The sequence below is a fragment of the Dipodomys spectabilis genome, unplaced genomic scaffold (genome assembly GCF_019054845.1).
Source record: "Dipodomys spectabilis isolate Male_0828 unplaced genomic scaffold, ASM1905484v1 ptg000018l, whole genome shotgun sequence".
Classification (NCBI taxonomy): domain Eukaryota; kingdom Metazoa; phylum Chordata; class Mammalia; order Rodentia; family Heteromyidae; genus Dipodomys; species Dipodomys spectabilis.
This window is the reverse complement of record NW_024870695.1, coordinates 13,342,476-13,363,996: the sequence shown is the minus strand read 5'-3', so window position 1 is coordinate 13,363,996 and position 21,521 is coordinate 13,342,476. Positions and strand designations below refer to the sequence as shown.

Genomic DNA, 21,521 nt, shown 5'->3' with positions numbered 1-21,521 from the left:
AATTCCTCAGCACCACATAAACAAAAAGAAAAAAGCCGGAAGTGGCACTGTGGCTCAAGTGGTAGAGCGATAGCCTTGAGCTGAAGAGCCGAGGGAAGCACTCAGGCTCAGAGTTCAGACCCAAAAAAAAGAAAAAAGAAATTAGTTGCTGGGCGCAGGGGACTCACACCTGTAATCCTAGCTACTCAGGAAGCTGAAATCTGAGAATCATGGTTCAAAGCCAGCCCTGGGAACCAGAACTTCCAGGAAACTCTTTTTTTTTTTTTTTTTTTTTGCCAGTCATGGGGTCTGAACTCTGGGCCTGGGCAGTGTCCCTCAGCTCTTCAGCTCAAGGCTAGTGCTCTACCACTTGAGCCACAGCACCACTTCCAGCTTTTTCAGCTTATGTGGTGCTGAGGATTCGAACCCTGGGCCTCATACATGCAAGGCAAGCACTCTACCACTGAGCCACTTTCCCAGCCCCCCCTCCCCCCAGGAAACTCTTAAATCCAATTAACCACCAGAAAACTAGAAGTGGTGCTGTTGCTCAAGTGGTAGAGCGCTAGTGTTGAGCTGAAGAGCTCTGGGAGAGCACAGACTTCAATCTCTATGACCGACAAAAAAAAGAAAAAAAATAGTACAGCTGCTGTACTTCATACTTTCTATGTTGAATTTAAAAACCTATGTTAATAGTATTAGCAAATGGAGATGGAGAGGGGAACTTATTGAAGATGACTAGGCACAATAAGTTCATGAATGGGAAAAAACTGTCTGGCACTTCTACCTACAGATGCAAAGAGCATGTCTTCACCAGAAATTCAGTCTGCTACCTTGACCCTGGGTTCTCCAGACTAGTGAGAAATATTTTTTTTTCTTTGTACCAATGAAGAATATACATCTGAGAGCATCTAGAAAGGTCAGAAATGAGTGAGTCAGAAATAATCTGTGAGGCTTATCTCTAATTAACCAGCAAAGGGCTGCTGGTGCCTGCTTAACATGCAATAAGCCCTAGGTTCGATTCCTCAGTACCACATAAACAGAAAAAGCTGGAAGTGGCACTGTGACTCAAGTGGTAGAGTGCTAGCCTTGAGTAAAAGAAGCTCAGGGATAATGCCCAGGCCCTGAGTTCAAGCCCCAGGATTGGCAAAAAAAAGAAAAGAAAAAGAAAAGCCAAGCAAAATCAAGAGACCCAGAGTACAAGGGCCACTATTGATACAACAAAAAACTAACAAAACAACATACCTTCTAATAGCTGACTGATTGACTTTATGAGGAAGAAGTATACAAAAGAAGGCAATCAGTGGACCATAGTGGTACACACCCATAATCCTAGCATTCCAGAGGCTAAGCCAGAAGTACAAAGCTAGACCCTACCTCAGAACACCAAAGGCTTATAAAGTGATGTGTTGAATTGAAACCCCTTTGTACACCTACTTAAAGATAATTTTAAAAATAAAATAAAATAAAAGCCTGGGGATGACCAAATCACCTGTGGCTCATGCCTATAAACTTGGCTACTCAGGAGGCTAAGATCTGAAAACTGCAATTCTAAGCTAGCCTGGGGTGGGGGTTGGGGGCCTGGGGCTGAAATGCTGGGCCGGAGACATAGCTCAAACAAGTAGTAGTTTCAAACATGAGCAAGTGATAAACTAAGAACCTGAGTTTCAAGCCCTGTTTTTTTTTTTTAAATAAAGGGGGGGGGGGGGGAAATGGGACTCAGAATGTAGATTCAGTGATAGTCATTGTCTAGCATGTCCAAAGAAAGATCTGCAGCATAGCATAATCCCCAGCATAGCAGAAGAATTAAACTGGGTAGTTGGTATCACTAAAATGTTAAAATATAGATCTAATGTTTATCATTTTTCCAGTCCCCAAAGAATAAAAATTTGTTCAAGTCCACTGACACAAGTGCAAGTGTTAATTATACCCAAATGTCTTGCTGAAACTTGCAATAGTGAATGAGACCTTACCTAGTATGTATAAGGCCCTACGCTTGGCTGGGAAGGGGGCTCCGTGGTAGAGTGCTTGCCTTGCATGCATGAGGCCCTGGGTTCAATTCCTCAGCACCACATAAGCAGGAAAAGCCGGAAGTGGCGCTGTGGCTCAAGTGGTAGAGTGCTAGCTTTGAGCTGAAGAGCTGAGGTACAGCACCCAGGCCCAGAGTTCAGGCCCCACAACCGACAAAAATAAATAAATAAAAAGAAAAGGAATTGAAAAAAGAGGGGATTAGTAGTTCAAAACAAAATAATAGCCTTTGAAAGCATCTGTTGTTTTAGCTATAAGAAGGAAATATCCTCACCTAACAAAGGTATATATTTTTAAGTTCAAGTAAAATCATGCTCTTTTATGTGTAAATGTTCTATTAATTTATTACTTGATATAGTTCAAAACTGCTGTCTTACTATAGGAGGGTCAACGGGTTATTCTCATATATGAGGTACATTATGCAGAACTATTCATAAATTGCTTTAATAAATTGTACTTTTTGCTTTAACATTTTATGTGGAAAATGACCTAAGTAAATTATGGGCAGGAATAGGAAAGGGAAACTGGGGAAAAGGGAAGGAATGGATGATACTGTTATTAAAAAAAAAAAAAAAAGAGGAAATGTACTCATTACCTGACTTGTAGAATGGTAACCTATCAGAACAACACCTTAATAACAATAAAATTATATTTCAAGGCAGGACAGTCTGTGATTAAATATCAGATTAATACTCCAATTAAATACCAGAAAACCAGAAGTGGCTCTGTGGCTCAAGTTGTAGAGTGCTGGCTTGGAACTGAAGAGCTGAGGGACAGTGCCCAGGCCAGAGTTCAAGCCCCATGGCCACCAAGAAAAAAACAACAAAAAACAAAAAAGCAATGCTATGTGTGTGGCTACACACTACATAAAAAATTCCTAGAACTATTAGTGAATGAGTTGCTTTCCCTTTACTCTTTTAATTTTTGCTTGTCTTTGCAGAATGTCCTGCCTTAAAGTGAACCAGCCACTTTGGTTAGCTCTATTACTAAATTTAATGTTTTATTCCAGTAAAGATGTGAGTATAATTTACTGGCTAAAAAAAAAACATCGCTTGGTGCCGGTGGCTCACGCTTATAATTCTTGCCACTCAGGAGGCTGAGATCTGAGGATCATAGTTCATGCCCAGTCCCTGAGACTCTAATCTCCAATGAACCACCAGAAAACTGGAAGTGGCACTGTGGCTCAAGTGATAGAGCACTAACCTTGAGCTGAAGAGCTGAGGGACAGCATCCAGGCCCAGAGTTCATGACTTGGGGGGGGGGGGGGAGGGAAGGAGGAGGGAAAACCTTACCTATATTTTCTTTAGTTCTCTGCTGTATGCATGGAGTGAAGTAAATCATATTTATAGTTTTCAAAATATAAATTGTTGCCAGACACTAGTGGTTGGTTCATACCCATTGTCCTAGCTACTATAGAAAGCTGAGACCTGATGACTAGGGTTCAAAGCCAACCCAGGCAGATGACATATCAGCAATAAGCAGAAGTAGAGGTATGACTCAAGCAGCAGGAGCTTAGCCATGAGCGGAAAAAGCAGAGTCAGAGCTCCAGGCTGAGAGTTCAAGACCCAATACTGGCACACAAACAAAAATATTCTTTCTTCTAATATTTTTGTGACAGCAGGGCTAATGGATTTTCTTTCCTTTTAGAAGCATTAAAGGAAATGCATCTCATAAAAGCAGTGTGAGGATCAGAAAGTATAAATACTTCTCATGAAATTGATTATACTTTCCCATACATATACCCTAGCATTTACCAGAACGGTAGATTTTTTTTTTCTCTCTCTTTTTTTTTTGTTGGTGGTAGGGCCTGAACTCTGCCCCTCAGCTCCTCAGCTCAAGGCTAGTGCTCTACCACTTGAGCCACAGGACCACTTCTGGCTTTTTCTGCTTATGTGGTGCTGAGAAATTGAACCCAGGGCTTCATGCATGCAAAGCAAGCACTCTACCACTAAGCCACCTTCCCAGCCCCAGCAGATTTTCTGATAAAGCAAGGGGCACTAGTGAGCGAGACCCTAACTTGATAACTATAAAAAACAAAACAACAAAGAAACAACCTCCTACCAAAGACATTCCTTGCACTCTGAAGCCCTGGGTTGGATTCCTCCACACAAACAGAAAAAACTGTAAGTGGCACTGTGGCTCAAGTGGTAGAGTGCTACTCTTGGGCAAAAAAGATCAGGGACAGTGCCTAGGACCTGAATTTAAGCCCCAGGACTGGCAAAAAACAAAAAACACAAAAATTAACTGTCAAGTATTACACATTAGATACTATACTCATCCTAGGGTAAAATATTCAGGAAACCTGAAGTGGTATCTGTTTTCTAACATGCCAAATTCATGGTAAGTAAACCTATTTTCCCTTAGAGTTCAAGTTGCAAATATAAATCATTACCTCTGACTTTCTTATCTAATGTTTAACCGAAACTTCTATTACTATCTATTAAGTAACTTACAGAAGGGGTTGGAGGTGTGGCTCAGTTGGTAGAGTGCTTGACAATGAGTGAAAATATCAGGTATGGGGTTTGAGTCTGGTCTGGGACCAGAAAGAAAGAAAGAAAAGAAAGGAAGGAAGGAAGGAAGGAAGGAAGGAAGGAAGGAAGGAAGGAAGGAAGGAAGGAAGGAAGGAAGGAAGGAAGGAAGGAAGGAAGGAAGGAACTTACAGGAAACGGACAAGACTAGTCTACTTCTAATCAAAAGATGGGGTGCTTTCAAAAGATGAAGACTATGCAAAAACTTCACTGCCAATTTTGAAGTCCATAAAAGGAATGAAATTTCGTTTCTTTTTTATATATATATATTTTTTACTGTAAAAATACTGTACAGAGGGGTTACAGTTACATGAGTAAGGTAATAAGTACATTTCCTATCAAGCATTGATACCTCTTCCTTTGTTTTTCCCCTACCATCCCTTCCCTCCCCACCTACCCAACTCCTCCCTTCCTCCTGTTATTTCTTCTTTTAATTCAGCCCACTGAAAAGCAACATTTTGGGGTTTATTAATATTAACCCAATTCATATTATCACAGAAAAATAGATTTTAGAAATCTTATTTTAAACCTGTAAAGACAAAGGTTGAGTGGTTTTCTTCCCCAGGGTTCACTGGGATTTCACAGCAATGCCAAGATTAGATCCCCTGACATTGATTCCCATGTTTAGACTATGTTTAGAATTCTGCCTCTTCGAAGTGGAGACTGGTAAAGTCAGATGAAAGTTATGTTACTTAGGACCTATAACCCATTTTCTGAGAAGTATAATCTAAAGTAGGTATGGTGATACTTGCCTGTAATCCAGCATTTGAGAGGCTGAGACAGAAGATTGGGAGACAGAGGAAGGAGGATAAAGTATCTGAAAGACTGGACTACAAGCCGGGCGCTGGTGGCTCACGCCTGTAATCCTAGCTACTCAGGAGGCTGAGATCTGAGGATCGCAGTTCAAAGCCAGCCCGGGCAGGAAAGACTGTGAGACTCCTATCTCCAATAAACCACCAGAAAACTGGAAGTGGCGCTGTAGCTCAAGTGGTAGAGTGCTCGCCTTGAGCTGAAGAGCTGAGGGACAGCGCCCAGGCCCAGAGTTCAAGCCCCACGACCGACAAAAAAAAAAAAAAAAAAAGACTGGACTACACAGAAAGACCCTGTCTAAAATTATTTGTAAGTGCCTCATACTTAAATTCTCATTACTCAAGAGGCTGAGATCGGGGCTGGGAAGGTGGCTCAGTGGTAGAGCGCTTGCCTTGCATGCACAAGACCCTGGGTTCAATTCCTCAGAACCACATAAGCAAAAAGAAAAAAGCTGGAAGTGGCACTATGGCTCAAGTGGTAGAGCGCTAGCCTTGAGCTGAAGAGCTGAGGGACAGCACCCAGGCCCAGAGTTCAGGCCCCACGACTGGACCCAAAAAATAAAAAATAATAAAAAGAGGCTGAGATCTTTGGATTACAATTCAAGAAGGCAGACCTGGCAGGAAAATTCTGCAAGATTCTTATCTCCAATTAACCAGTAACAAGCTGGAAGTGAAGTCTGCGGTAAAATGGTAAAAGCACAAAGCACCAGCTTTTGAGTTCAAGTCCTAGTACTGGCTATGAACTGGTGGCACACATCTATAATCCTAGCTATGCAGGAGGCAGAGATCTAAGGATTTCAGTTCAAACCCAGCCTGGGCAGAAAAGTACATGAGACAATTATTTACAATTAACTACCAAAAAGCCAGAAGTAGGGTACAGCGACAGCTCTGAATGAAAAATTCAAGTGAGAGTGCAAAGCAAATACACACACACATAAAATTTTAAAGAAAATAGCACTAAAGGGCTGGGAAGGTAGCTCAGTGGAAGAATGCTTGTCTTGCACTTGTTGATTCCTCAGCACCACATAAGCAGAAAAAGCTGGAAGTGGAGCTGTGGCTCAAGTGGTAGAGCGCTAGCCTTGAGCTGAAGAGCTGAGGGACAGTGCCCAGGCCCAGAGTTCAGGCACCACGACCGGCAAAATTAAAAATTAAAAAAAAAAAAGAAAATAGCACTAAAAATAAATTTAAAGTATTATTTTTTGGCAGTGCAGGGGTTTGAACTCAGGGCCTTGCACTTACTAGGCAGCCACTCTACCACATGAGTCATGCTACCAAATTCAAATTATCCTCTCTAAAGGAATGTGTTAACCTCAGTAAAAGCTTCACTTTGCTAAGCTTTTAAAAAACTAGCTCTAGATTTGGGAAGTTTCTTTTATTTTGCATAACACCGTCATCTGTGACTAAGAATACTGAATATTAAATGGGACTTCTTATTTTCCTGCAGTTACAATTCATGATAATAAGCTAGAAAGCTGTAACATTAAACAAATGTTCTATAGCTTATCAAAGAATTCCAAAATACCAGTTTTCTTGTCTACAAATGTTTCAGAAATGTTATGATGTAAATTTTTTTCCCAAATGAGCTTCTTTACCTGAATGTCCTTCAAAGAATTAAGTATTGTTAACACAGAACTCCTTTTCAAAAATGAATGCATCTCAAGGAGGAAGCAACAATGTTTGATAAGAAATGTACTCATTATCTTGCCCACGTAATTGTAACTCCTCTGTACGGTATTTTCATAATAAAAATTTTTTTTTAAATGAATACATCTCTTCTTGTCTATGTTCAAATCACATTTTAGCTTTATTTCCTACAATTGAGAGAAGGAAAAACAGCCAGTTTCTGGGGGTAAAGCTAACTGATACAGTGTTTTAAAATGTCAAATTATACTGGGCACCAGTGGCTCATACCTGTAATCCTAGCTACTCAGGAGGCTGAGATCTGAGGATTCTGGTTCAAAACCATACCAGAAATGAGACTCTACTCTCCAATTAATCAACAAAAAAGTTGGAAGCAGAGCTGTGTAGAGTGCTAGTCCTGAGCAAAAAAGCTCTAGGACAGTGCCCCAGCCCTAAGGTCAAGCCCAAGGAATTGCACAAAACAAAGTCACATTATAATTTAATGCCAGATTTTCAAAGGAGATATTTACCTACACTAGTCAAATATAGATGCAATATAAACTTCAGATTGAAACACTGCTAAATTATTACTGTTCAACCAGACTGATTAAAATTCATAGGTGCTCCTGTTTCATAAATTCAATATATAAATTTGAATCAAAGTGACTAGAGATTAGTTGCAGTTTCCCCCTTATAAAAGAATGTTCCCTGAGTTGGTTGCTCACAACTGTAATCTTAGGTACTCAAAAGGATGACATCTGACATGAAGATCATGGATCGAAGACAGCATGGGCAGCAGCATGGGCAAGACTTTTATCTCCAATTAACCACCAAAACCCTGGGAGTGAGCTGTGGTTCAAAGTGTAGAGTGCTAGCCTTGAGCAAAAGAGCTCAGGGACTGCACCCAGGCCCTGAGTTCAAGCCCCATGACTAACAAAAAAGAAAAGGAAGAATGTTTTCTTGGTCTGGGAATGTGGCTTAGTGGTAGAGTGCTTGCCTAGCACGCATGAAGCCCTGGGTTCGATTCCTCAGTACCACAAAAATAGAAAAAGCCAGAAGCAGCTCTGTGGTTCAAGTGGAAGAGTGCTAGCCTTGAGCAAAAAGAAGCTCAGGGACAGTGCCTAGGCCTTGAGTTCAAGCTGCAGGACTGGCAAAAAAAAAAAAAAAAAGGAAAGAAGGAATGTTTCCTTTAAGAATCAGGTTACTTCAAAGTACTCAAAATAGTAATTTGTAAAAAGATTATTTATAAACATTTCTACTCTGACAAAGTAATAATATTAAACATCATTTATTGAGCTCTCATTTTATGGTAGACAACTTGCCAAATGCTACAAAAACATTACAGTACTGAATCATCACAATCTGTATGCATTTTACCCATTTTTAAAAATTAGAGATGTTGAGACTAAATAAATTGTCCAAGGTTACATAAGTACAAAACCAGGGCTTAAACTGAGTCTTCAAAGTTAAGGCTGTAAGTAAGTCTTATTTATATAAATAAATTCCACAAGTACTAAGAAATAGGAATCACAGCACACCAAACTCCAGGATATCACAAGATCTTACATTTATTTCTCTTTCCATGTCAAAAGTTTTTATTTGGTTAGTAGTATTTCAGACTTTCCTCCCCATTATCAGTCTCTAATTTTTAATCCAAATTGAAGGCAGAAACAGGTAGTTATTCAAAACAGCATATAGGTAAGATTACAAAGGCAAATTGGCTTTTCTTTACTACGAGCTATAACCAAAGAAATTTAAGAACACTGACCATCTAATCTCTTTACAGAGAATCACAGAATTTCCATAGAAGGAACCTTAGAGTTCAGACAAAGAAAGTCCAGAGGTAACTTACCCAAGGTCCCAGAGATACTAGTAACACTAGAATTTCTCTAGGAATTTGAATAATGCATGTAAGAAACATATAAACGTACATAAGACTCCTTTTTTTTTTTTTTTGTCATGGAGCCTGAACTCTGGGTCTGAGTGTCCCTCAGCTCTTCAGCTCAAGGCTAGTACTCTACCACTTGAGCCATAGCACCACTTATGTTTTTTTCTGATTATGTGGTACTGAGGAATCGAACCCAGGGCCTCATGCATGCAAGGCAAGCACTCTACCACTGAGCTACTTTCCCAGTCCCATAAGACTACTTTTTATGGTTGGTGTTGTACACACCTGAAATGCAAATTACTTGAGAGATTGAGCCAAAAGGATCATATGAGCCAGCCTGGAAAACACAGTGAAGATTCTGTCTAGAGTATTTTTAAAACTTGCATGCTTCTTTTTTCTTCACACAGACCTTACAATGTAACCCTGGATGGCCTAGAACTCTCAGTTCTCCACCTTCGGAATGTAGGGATTATAGGTATATACCATACCTAGCTAGAATATTTTTAAGCAGTTCAGAAAAGAATTATTTCCTCTTGGAAAATCTGGATGACATCTTCATTACTTTCATTTTCATCAAAATTACTTTCCATAAATTTTCCTCCTTTTTTGCCAGTCCTGGGATTTGAACTCTGGATCTGGGCACTGTCCCCAAGCTTCTTTTGCTCAAGGCTAGTATTCTACCACTTGAGCCACAGTTCCACTTCTGGTACTGCCTCATGGCAGGCTGGTGGCCCAAGGAAGGAAAGTCCAGAAAACTCTTATCTCCAATAAACCACCAAAAAACCAGAAGTGGTGTTGTGGCGCAAGTGGTAGAGTGCTATCCTTAAGCTGAAAAGCTCAAGGACAGAGCCCAAACCCAGAGTTCAAGCCCCACAGCCAACAAAAAAAAAAAAAGCTCTTCCTGCCTGGGCTGGCTTTGATCTGCAATCCTCAGCTCTCAGCCTCCTGAGGATTACAGGTGTGAGGCACCAGAGCCCAGCTAAAATTAATTTCAATATAATACTATTAATTAATTTCAATATAATACTATTAGACAATAAGCTGGCTACTAGGGCTGGAAAGGTGGCTTAGTGGTAGAGTGCTTGCCTTGCATTCATGAGGCCCTGGGTTCGATTCCTCAGTACCACATAAACAGAAAAATCCGGAAGTGGCACTGTGGCTCAAGTGGTAGAGTGCTAGCCTTGAGCTGAAGAGCTGAGGGACAGCGCCTAGGCCCCATGACCACCCACAACAAAAAAAGCTGGCTCACACATGTAATCCTAGCAATTCAGGAGGCTGATATCTGAAGATTGTTGTTCTCAGCCAGGAAAGTCTGAGACTCTATCTCTAATAAACTACTCAGAAAAAGCCAGAAGAGGCATTGCGGCTCAAGTGGTAGAGAGCCAGCCTTGACTTGAGCCTGCCAGGAACAGCACCAAGCCAAGGGTAAGTCCCAGGACCAGCCAGAGAGAGAAGAAAAGAAAGGAAGAACAGAAGAAAGGAAGAACAGAAGAAAGGAAGGAAGAAAGAAAGAAAGGAAGAAAAGAAGGAAGGAAGGAAGGAAGGAAGGAAGGAAGGAAGGAAGGAAGGAAGGAAAAAAAAGGTAGGTAGGTAAATTGATTGATAGATTCCAGTGTAGTGGCCCAAGCCAGTAAATCTTGGGAACTGGAGATAGGAGTACAAGGTTCACTGTCCCAAGCCAGGCCGGCCTAAAAGTTCACAAGACTACAACATGAGTGGCTAGGACAGCCCAGGCATAAACCAAGACTTTTATCTGGAAAATAGCCAATGCATAAAAGGGGCTGGAGATGTGGCTAAAGTGGTAGAGTGTCGGCTTAGCAAGAATAAAGACCAGAGTTCAAACCCTACTGGGGGAAGGAGGGTGTGGATTCAGATACAGTGATATTAAGTACATACTTAACATCAAGAATACATTTTAGAAATTTTTTTGGGGGGGTCCGGTTGTAGGGCCGGAACTCTGGGCCTGGGCGCTGTCCCTCAGCTCTTCAGCTCAAGGCTAGTTCTCTACCACTTGAGCTACAGCGCCACTTCTGGCTTTTTTCTTTTTGCTTATGTGGTGCTGAGGAATCGAACCCAGGGCCTCAGGCATGCAAGGCAAATGCTCTACCACTGAGCCACCTTCCCAGCCCCATAGAAAGTTTTTACCCCGTAAAGTTAAATAATTGCATTCAAATCCATCTCTAGAGTATTAAATTTTTACCAGTACTTTTGTTTATTGCAAGGCTTTTTTCTAAGTGTGAAACAAATCAGGTATGCTATCAAGGCCTGTCACAGCTATTCCAGGGGCTAAGGTAGAAAAATTAATAGTTTGAGACCAAGCCAAGTAACAAAGCAAGAGTTCTGCTGAAAGAAAAGAAAGGCATAGCTTCCTAATCCTGGGTTTAGAGCAGATGTGCACTATCAAGACTAATAACTGCCACCTTGTTTTAGGAAGAAAATACTCTACTAGTATCATTTGAACAGGTTGTTTGTGTGTGTGTGTGTGTGTGTGTGTGTGTGTGTGTTATTTTGTGGTGCTATGGATCAAATTCTGGGCCTTGTGAAAGCTAGGTAAATGCTCTTTACTGAGCTATATCCTTTGGCTTTTGAGACAAGACACATGACATGGCACGTGGGACATATGTGGCATGTGTGACACATGTGACATACCCATGACACACATGTAGTAACATTTATGACACGCAGTATGACATGATTAATGACCTGCATGCAGCACAGCATGTGACATATATGCCATATATTAAACATATAGTACATATGTAGCATATGATGTATGTGATGTGTGGCATATGACATGTGTGACACAGTTATGTAGTTTTAAGCAGATACCAATATCCTCCTGTCTCAGCTTCCTGAAGTCTGGAATTACCATTACACTGGCCTGAGCAGCCAGCTTTTTTTTTTTTTTTTTTGGTTGTGGGACTTGAACTCTGGGCCTGGGTACTGTCCCTGAGCAAGTCTTCAGCTCAAGGTGAGTGCTCTACCACTTGAGCCATAGCACCACTTCCAGTTTTCTGGTGGTTAATTGGAGATAAGGGTCTCATGGACTTTCCTGCATGAGCTGACTTTGAACTCCGATCCTCAGATCTCAGCCTCCTGAATAGCCAGGATTACAGGTGTGAGCCACCAGCGCCAGGCAGCCAACCATTTTTTGTTTTGTTTTTTGTTGGTTGTAGGGCTTGAACTCTGGGCCTGGGCACTGTATCTGTACTCTTCAGCTCAAGGAGAGTGCTCTACCGCTTGAGCCACAGTGCCACTTCCGGTTTTCTAGTGGTTTACTGGAGATTAGAGTCTCACAGACTTTCCTGCCAGGGCTAGCTTTGAACTGTAATCCTCGGATCTCAGCCTTCCGAGTAGCTAGGATTACAGGCGTGAACCCAACCAGCCATTTTTAAAACCTAAAGCACACTAGATTTCTCAGTGGGGCAACAAGGTTGCATGCTTATGTAATGTAACCTGATACAATAAAATGCTAGAGGAAAAAATCCAGTTATACCTAATGGGATAGGTGTTCTTCCTTAGTGCTAAATTAAACAAGTTCTGCCTTTGTTCATGTGGTTATTAGTGCCACCAACTGGTTTGGGAGGGGTAGACAAGGAACTATTGGGAAAACTTATTTTCCTTTTAAAAATTCATGATTACCAGGTGCTGATGGCTCATACCTGTTAATTCCTGTACTCTACTGAGAGGACTGAAAACTGAGGATCATGGGTAAGAAAGGCCAAGAGATTCTTATTTCCAATTAACCATCAAAAAGATGGAAGTAGAGGGCTGGGAAGTTGGCTCAGTGGTAGAGTGCTTGCCTCGTATGCATGAGGCCCTGGGTTCGATTCCTCAGCACCACATAAACAGAAAAGGCTGAAGTAGTGCTGTGGCTCAAGTGCTAGAGCATTATCCTTGAGCTGAAGAGCGCAGGGAGAGGGCCCAGGCCCAGAGTTCTAGCCCCACTACTGACAAAATGACAACAACAATAGCAACAACAAAACCACTCTGAAGTATTAAGTATATAATGACTTGTGAATGAATTAAAAGAATTGGGTGCTGATTACGCCTGTCATCTTAGCTACACAGAAAGCTAAGATCCAAGGATCTCTAGCTTTGAAGCCAGATTGGGCAAACATATGAAAGACTCTTTTCAATTAATAAACTGAAACTGGAAGTAGAGGTATGGCTTAAATGGTAGAATGCCAGCCTTTGTCAGGAAAAGCTAAGCAAGAGTTCTAGACCCAGAGTTTAAGGTTCAGTACTGCAAACAAACAAGCAAAAACCTAAAAGAAAAAAAAAAAAAGATGGAAGTAGAGCTGTGGCTCAAGTAGTAGTATCCTACCCTTGAGCAAAAAAGCTCAGGGACAGAATCCATGCTCCATGACTAGCAAGGACTTGGACTTTCCTTCCCCGGCTAGCTTTGAACCATGGTTCTCAGATCTCAGCCTCCTGAGTAGCTAGGATTACAAGTATGAGCTACCCAGGCTCTGAAGGTTCTTTTCTTCAAACTAAAATGTTACTATTTCATGCCATCTAAAAAATGGTGTGATATATCTGAATTTAGAGATGCCACATGTGTCATACATTAGTCTCTAATAGAATACAATGAAATGTCAGCACTGTGGCTACTACTGTCTTTGGCCCTTCAAGTTTCAGTTGTCAACTGACAGTCTCACTAGCTTCATTCTAATAAACTATCTTATTAACAATAAGGAAAGACAGAAGAAAGTGGAGGAGAGAAGAGTGTACAGATGGACAAGTCCTACCCACTGAAAAGACATGTAACATTTTTCCACAAGCACCAATTTTGAAAATACGGTTATTATGCAGAAAGCTCTTTAGAAGATAAGGCCTTAAGGAACAAAATGGTTTTTGTTTTTTTTTTTTAATCATTGTCTTTAACAGTACTGTGGCACTGAACCTGCTTGAGCGTACAAACTTTAACAAAGTATTGGAGTAGGTGGCGTAGAAGACATGTCAAAAGAAATACAGCTGTGTACTTTTATTTTTAAAATCACAGATTCATAGGATTCTGGAACAAAAGGTACCTGAATGACTGAGTCTAAATCCCTTGTTTTGCAGGAGAGAGAACTCAATAAGTCAGAAAAGTGAAATGCCCAAAATCAAGATTAACTTACATTCAGATTGCTTAACTCTTGGCATAATATTGTCTTTCAACATACCACATATTATGATTTTTGTTATTTTGGACAAATGAATTGAAAAGCCGAAGCAACTAGGACAAGAAATATTACCTAGTGTTACAGATGTATGAAACACTAGATTTATGAAAAAGGCAGCGAAATATAATTTGGGCTTAAAAATGCCCAACTTGCCAGGCGCTGGTGGCTCACGCCTGTAATCCTAGCTACTCAGGAGGCTGAGATCTGAGGATCGCGGTTCAAAGCCAGCCCGGGCAGGAGAGACCGTGAGACTCCTATCTCCAATAAACCACCAGAAAACCGGAAGTGGCGCTGTAGCTCAAGTGGTAGAGCGCTCGCCTTGAGCTGAAGAGCTGAGGGACAGCGCCCAGGCCCAGAGTGAGCTGAAGAGCTGAGGGACAGCGCCCAGGCCCAGAGTTCAAGTCCCACGGCCGACCAAAAAAAAAAAAAAGCCCAACTTGGAGAATATCAATTCCTAACATGTATGATCCTCAACATCTTGAGGTGCTAATTAAAATATTAAAAATCTTAATGTTGGATGTTAACACTATGACTTTTAAAGATGTTAGATTTTTCACTAAACCCAGATAACACAGAACTTGAACCCCCCAAATTACCACCCCATGCATAGTACTACATTTTCAACAGCTGTAATAGAGCTATTAAGAGTATGACCAAGAGAATAAAAGGAAAAAAAATCTAAACTTGGATACAAGGGTTAGCCTAGATATTGAAATGTGTCTTTCCCTAACCTTACTGTTAAAATAATTTTAAGATATTTAAAATGAAGGACTTGTTCATTTTTTCTTTTTCTTTTTTCTTGTTTTTCCTTTTTTGTAGATCGTGCGGCTTGAACTCTGCTGCCCCTTGAGTTCTTCAGCTCAAGGCAAGTATTCTACCACTTGAGCCACAATGTCTCTTCTGGTTTTCTGGTGGTTAATTGGAGAGAAGAGTTTTATGGACTTTCCTGCCCTGGCAGGCTTTGAACTGTAATCCTCAGATCTCAGCCTTCTGACTAGATAGGATTACAGACGTGATCCACAAGCACCGGGCTTGTTCATTTGCTTGCTAGCAAAAACAAAATAAAATGTATTGAATGAACTACAGGAAAGTCCTTTTCCACATATTCTATGGACTTTATAGTGAGTCATGCCAATAGCAGAAGAGGATAAGAATGACAAAATGGACTTAAAATTGACTTCAATCCTTTGTACTACCCCACCCCCACACCCCAGATGCACTTGGGAATTTTGGCTCCCTCAATTTTTAGCAGTGCAACTGGAACATCATAACCTTTTGGGCCATCATTTTCTTCAACTGTAAAACAGAACCATGAGAATTAGCAGTAAATGCCTGGCGTTGGTGGGTCACGCCTGCAATCCTAGCTACTCAGGAGACTGAGATCTGAGGATCGCGGTTCAAAGCCAGCCCAGTCAGGAAAATCTGTGAGACTCTTATCTCCAATAAACCACTAGAAAATTGGAAATGGCACTGTGGCTCAAGCAGTAGAGCCTTGCATGCATGAGGCCCTAGGTTCGATTCTTCAGCACCACATAAGCAGAAAAAGCTGGAAGTTGTGCTGTGGCTCAAGTGGTAGAGTGCTAGTCTTGAGCTCAAGAGCTGAGGGACAGCGCCCAGGCCCAGAGTTCAGGCCTCACCACCGACAAAAAAAAAAAAAAAAGAAAAAGAAAAAGTTTACTAATAATGTAGGAATTAACTTTATCTTAAGTGAGTATCACAATTCAACATACACTATGTAACTGTAATGATTATTATTGTATAGACTTAATGCTAAGGCGATAGAGCAAGGAACAACATAAGCTTTACATCTCAAGTCTCCTTAATTCCTAATTACCTACTTTGGCTATTCTATAGGATGCTACTAATAGGTACTCCCTCTTTTTTTTTTTTGTTGGTCATGGGTCTTGAACTCTGGGCCTGGGCATTGTCCCTGTGCTCTTAATAGGTACTCCCTCTTTTTTTTTTTGTTGGTCATGGGTCTTGAACTCTGGGTCTGGGCATTGTCCCTGTGCTCTTAAACTCAATAGCACTCTACCACTTGACCTACAGTGCCACTTCCGGTTTTCTGGTGGTTAATTGGAGATAAGAGTCTCTCAGACATTCCTGCCCAGGCTGGCTTTGAATCATAATCCTGACATTCAGCTTCCTGAGTAGCTAGGATTACAGGTATGAGCCACTGGCACCTGGCTTCTCTCTTGATTTTACATTGAAAGTTTTCTTACATCTCTGTCCATGAGTATGAAACTAAGCATGTGGCTTCCAGTTACAACTTCCAAAAGTAAATGTTCCCTAAAGAGATGACAATGACGGGCTGGGATGTAGCTCAGTGGCAAAGCGCTTGCCTAGCAAATGCAACGTCCTGGGTTCCATCCCCAGTACCAAAAAAGAAAAGACAAAAAAAAATACAGTTAAAGAGATGACAATGAATCCACTGTGCAAATATTTTAAGTTCCTGTTATTGTTCTAAGGAGGGGAAAAACCCTTTCACTTTTTATTCATCATACTTCAATTTGAAACTTGCTATTATTTGTTATAAAAACCTCCTACACTCACAAAATTCTCATTCAGACACCACCAACAATTTACAATTATCAGCTTAAACAACAACAACAACACTAAAAAAACCTACTCCTAGCTACTCAGGAGGCTAAGGTCTAAGGGTTGCATTTCAAAGTCTGCCCAGGGAAAGAAAGTTGATGAGACAAAAAGCTGGATGTGGAGCTATGTTCCAGTGGTAGAGTGCCAGCCTTGAGAGAAAAAGCTGAAGGACAGAACCCAGTGCCAGAGTTCAAGCTCCAATACTGCCCCAGCTCTAAAACACACACACATACACACAATCAACAAACTATAAAGAAGTATATTCCATGGGTCTTGGAGGTTGAGATCCGAGGATTGTGATCTAAAGCCCAGACAGACTCTTATCTCCCACTTTGTGAAAAAGCAGAAATAAAGCTGTGGCTCAAGTGGTAGAAGGCTTGCTTGCCTTGAGCAAAAAAGCTCAAGAACACTGCTCAGACCCTGAGTTCAAGTCCTAGGACTTGCACAAAAAAAGGAAAACTCACTATAGCCATTTTCATTTGTATTCTGGCATGTGGCATGTCATATCATAATCAAAGAAAAACATTTGGCTTATTAACACTTGAGTCACATGAGTACAGGAGAGCCAAGTGCTGCTGGCTCATGCCTATAATCCTAGCTACTCAGAAGGTTGAGGGTCACCAGAGGATGGTGATTCCAAACTAGTCTAGGCAGAAAAGACTCTCTCTCTAAAATAATCAACAGAAAGCAGAGCTGGAGGCCTGGATTAATTAGTAGGGCCAATCTATCTAAGCAAAACCCTGAGGCCTAGAGTTCAAATATCTATACTATCAAAAAGAAAAGAAAAAAGTAAACAGGGACTTCCCCCACTCGCCATTCTTCTGTTTGTTTATATATATAAGGCTGGATCTAGCAATTTAACCTTCAGTGGCCTTGAACTCACCCAATAGCCCAACACGGCCTTAAATTTACTATTCTAAGCCTCTGGAGTATCAGTATTTTAGTTGTAAACCACCACACCCAGCTTTCTTTCTTTTTTTTTTTTTAACCTTTTCAGATCCTATTTAGAAAGCTAGTTGCCAGCTACATACAATTAAGCTAAACAAATATACCTAATAAGTTTTTTTTGCTACTTTAGTAAATTAACAGTACATATAAACTACAAATTAAAATATTAAAAATGTAAAGTAGAAAAGCAATTTTATAGTACATATTTCAGCACTAATCTTTCTAATAATTATTCAGCAACTAATAACAAAATAAAGAGCTAATTGCAGCAGCAAAGGGCTATCATCAACCCAATGTTCAGGGTGTGTGTGTGTATGTGTATGTGTGTGTGTGTGTGTGTGTGTCAGGGTGTGTGTGTGTCATCAACCCAATGTTCAGGTTGTGTGTGTGTGTGTGTGTGTGTGTGTGTGTCAGATGTAGGGCTTGAACTATTCAGCTCAAGGCAAGTACTCTACCACTAGAGCCACAGCACCACTTCCGGCTTTCCGGTGGTTAATGGGAGAAGAGTCTCCCGGACTTTCCAGGCCCAGCAGGCACTGAACCAGGATCCTCAGATCTCAGCCTCCTTAGTAGTTAGGGTTATAGGCGTTAGCCGGCTCCAATGTTCAGTTTTGAGGATTCCCTTTTGATTCCTCTTAACTTCCAAATTTTTATTTAGTAACTTTAATGACATTCTGGACGTTCACATTATTTACTAAATATGAAACTACTATAAATTAACTTATTGGGCTCACTGCATTAGGGCAATAGTGTCCTATTAAAGCACCAAGTCATTTTTTTGCTACAATACTTTGAGATTAAGTTACATATGAAAGTGACCATTCTTTGATTTTCTCCACTCATCAGCAACTTAATACTGTAGCTCTAAATATAAACTTCCTCCAAATGCACCCTATCTTGATTATCATTGTGGCTAATTTCAAGTATTTTCCTCATAAGCATAAAAAGAAATCAAAGAATAGAATATACTGAAGAACCAGCAGGTAAGATTTTCATGCCCAGTTGCCTGAAACTTCTGTCTCACGCTTTGGTTTTTGTCTTAAGCACTTACATCCTTTAAATGGAGATGAAGAAAAACACCCAGTGAGACTGATACACTCGAGTGATCCCAGGTCAGCCTGATTCTCTGCCAGAACAGGCCAGTTAACATCTACTCTTGTGTAAGTTTCTTTCTCCCTTATCCACTTCCTGCACGTTCTTATAGTATTGTAATTCATTCGTTACAATACTTGACTTCCCAAAGAAATTCAGTCCCAACTAGATTATTAGCGTCTTCTTTTCCGACTTTCTGTCGGAACTTTCCTCAATCCCAAAACTATAAATCTCCCCGTCAAGGGAGAAAAAAAAAGTTCCTAAGAAGCAAACAGACCGTCGTGGGTTTCCTGGAGTTTCTCTAGACTTTTGTCCCAATCTCAAAGAATAGAGACATCTAAGAGTTTCCAGAAAACAAAGAGCCACCAAAGTACAGACTAAACGGGAAAGAAGAAGGAAGTATCAGAAACAATACCCCCAAACCCAGCCCAGGACCGAAAACCCACGGTCGCCTCTTATCAATCCAATCCCCCCTCCCCCACTTCTCCCTATCAATGAATGCCTCAAAAACTCGGGAGAAATGGCCTGCGAACAACAAATGCTTCCTGAGGAAGGCAGCAGGAAGAAAAAAGCAGGACTCTGGCTGTTTTGGGGCCGTGATGCTTTTTCGCCGGGTGGAAGGAGGCTAGCCAAGGGTTGTGTAAAGAATGGAAAGCTGAGTGGTATGGGGGGAGGGGGGAATTAGGGCGCTAGAGCTAATCCCCCTCCGGGGTCCGCCGGTGGGAAGGGGCAATAGGTGAGCCCCAAAGAACGGCTTGCTCTGGGTTTTCGGGTCGCGGGAGAAGAGAAAGAGCTGGCAAGCCTCCCCGGTGGTGGGTGGCGGTGCCCGGCGAGGGAGGTGGCTCGGAGCGGAGCGACTGTTTCGAGGGGGGCGGGGGGAGTGGGACTGGCCTTTTCCTCCCTCTTCACCCCCTAGCCCCCCTCCCCTCCCCGAGCTCACACCTCAAACCTGCTCTTGGTCACTCCGTTCACGTCCCTCCTCATGGGGCCGGCGGGTGCGGCCCGGGCAGGGCGCTGCGGCGTGCGGAGTGCAAAGCTAAGGGGCCCAGGGCAGGCCCAGGAGTTCCGGGACGGGAAGGCGGTGGCGACTGGGCAAGGTCAGGACCGTCGGACAGAAAGAAGAGGTCCCTGGAGTCCAGCGAGGCCTCCACTACCTTCCGCGGCAACCGCGGCCGCGACGACTGCTTGTCGCTAGCTCAGCTCTCTCCTCAGCCTCAACTTCAACCCAAAACAAAAACACTCCCCACCTGCCAGCAACGCCGCTTCTCATTGGGCAGAGCCGCCCGGGCCTCGGAACGCCGGGGGAGGGGAGGAGCGCGCGGCGGCGCTGGCGGCGCGAGCCCACCCCTCCCCCACCGAGCGCAGCCCCGGACGGTGCAGCCCCGCGCCGCGCGCCCGCGAGCTGCCCCGGCGCCGGGCGGCCGCGGGCAGTGTCCTCCCGCCTTTGAGGCAGGCGAGCCCACCGGGAGAAGGCGAGGCAGGGAAGTGCCCAAGTGTCTGTGTGTGTTTGTGGAGGGGGGCTGTGGGCAGGATACGAGTGCGCGCGTGCTCGCCGACTGGCAAGGCAGATGGAAGCCGGGGGTCAACGCACGGGCACGGAGCCCCCCTCCCGGTCCCCCTCTCCGCCTCTCCGAGGGCAAACAGGCACGCACCAACCGACGCAGAAACCTTGAGCTTTCTGCTTAGTCCCCCAACCCCTAGTCTTGTCACTTCTTCCCAGAAGCCTGGACTAGCAGATACATCTTCCTGGCCACCCGACTCCCTTCCCCTATCACTCACTGTCGCCTTGAACCCAAAATGCAGCAGGCGGTCCCTGCTCGGAGCCATTTTCCTCTTTCTGGATGTCTCTTGGTTGGGGTAGTGCTGCCGCCGCCGCCGCCGCCGCTGCTGCTGCCGTGGCTGCCGTGGCTGCTGCCGCCGCCGCCGCCGCCGCCTCCCCCGCCCCGTTGGATTGCATTACCGGGTGCTGCAGGGAGGCCTAGGAGGCCACTGCAGGGTGGGTGTCTCCCTGTGCATGGCTGGGAAGGCGGGGGCTAATTATGCCTGAGGGACTGGCTGAGCACCCTACTCTGCTCTAGGGGTGGCGGCTAGGCCACACCTTGGGCCTCCGGGTTAGGGGGTGCAGTGCCAAAGCCAGCAATCACATTTCTTCTGCTGGGGGAGGGGCGCGAGTCAGGGGATGGGGGTGGGAGAGGCAGAAGGGCCTTTGGCTTCCCCGCCCCCTCCGCCGCCTCTGGCACCCAATGGGCTGTAGTATCTGCCTGCCCTCCAATCAGAGCGCTCTATGGTGAGAGCCTGAGCCTGACGCCACTTTGGCGGGAGAAACAAGCATGTACGAGGGAGTAGGCGGGGGCATTTGACCAGTGGAAACTAATACTTTGTTGGGATTTGGACTCCTTGGATGGAATCTGGTCTGTCACCATACTATTATACTTTAACAACTCTAGCCTTCAAGGTCCCAAATTTATGAGCGAATTTCCACAACTTAATGAGAATTGTCCCTTCAACGAGACACTATGTTTCAAACATGAAATACTAGAAACCCTTATAAATTCTCTGTCCTGGAAGAAGCAGCAGTACTGCTTCTAATTGTATGCTCCCAAAGCAGTTGAGTGTTTGACTTCACACCCCTTTTAATTACTAGTTTTAGTAACTGGAGTGTTATGAATCCGATTAAGAAATGACCATTAGAGCCAGGTGTTCTCTCTCAACTGTAATACTACTCAGAAGGCTGGGATCTGAGGATCGCGGTTCAAAGCCAATCCACGCAAAGAAATTCATGAGACTTTTTAATGAACTTCCAAAAAGCCAAAAGTGGAGCTATAGTTCAAGTAGTTGAGTGCTAGCCTGGCACAAAAAAGCAGAG

The 21,521-nt window shown here is 43.0% G+C and overlaps 1 protein-coding gene across 2 annotated transcripts in view; it reads right to left on the bottom strand.

Moving 5' to 3' along the window:
* The window catches only part of Fbxl20 (F-box and leucine rich repeat protein 20), a 72,075-nt gene extending 51,278 nt beyond the window's left edge, over positions 1–20,797 (bottom strand). The window contains exon 1 of one of the 2 annotated variants that reach the window (XM_042673900.1): positions 20,435–20,797. In XM_042673900.1, coding sequence (XP_042529834.1) covers positions 20,435–20,482 — 48 coding nt within the window. In that variant the 5' untranslated portion in view covers positions 20,483–20,797. Of the gene's footprint in view, positions 1–19,597; positions 19,888–20,434 lie in introns of those variants that run through there. The other variant, XM_042673901.1, reaches the window with a different exon arrangement.
* Positions 20,798–21,521: the final 724 nt, after the last annotated feature.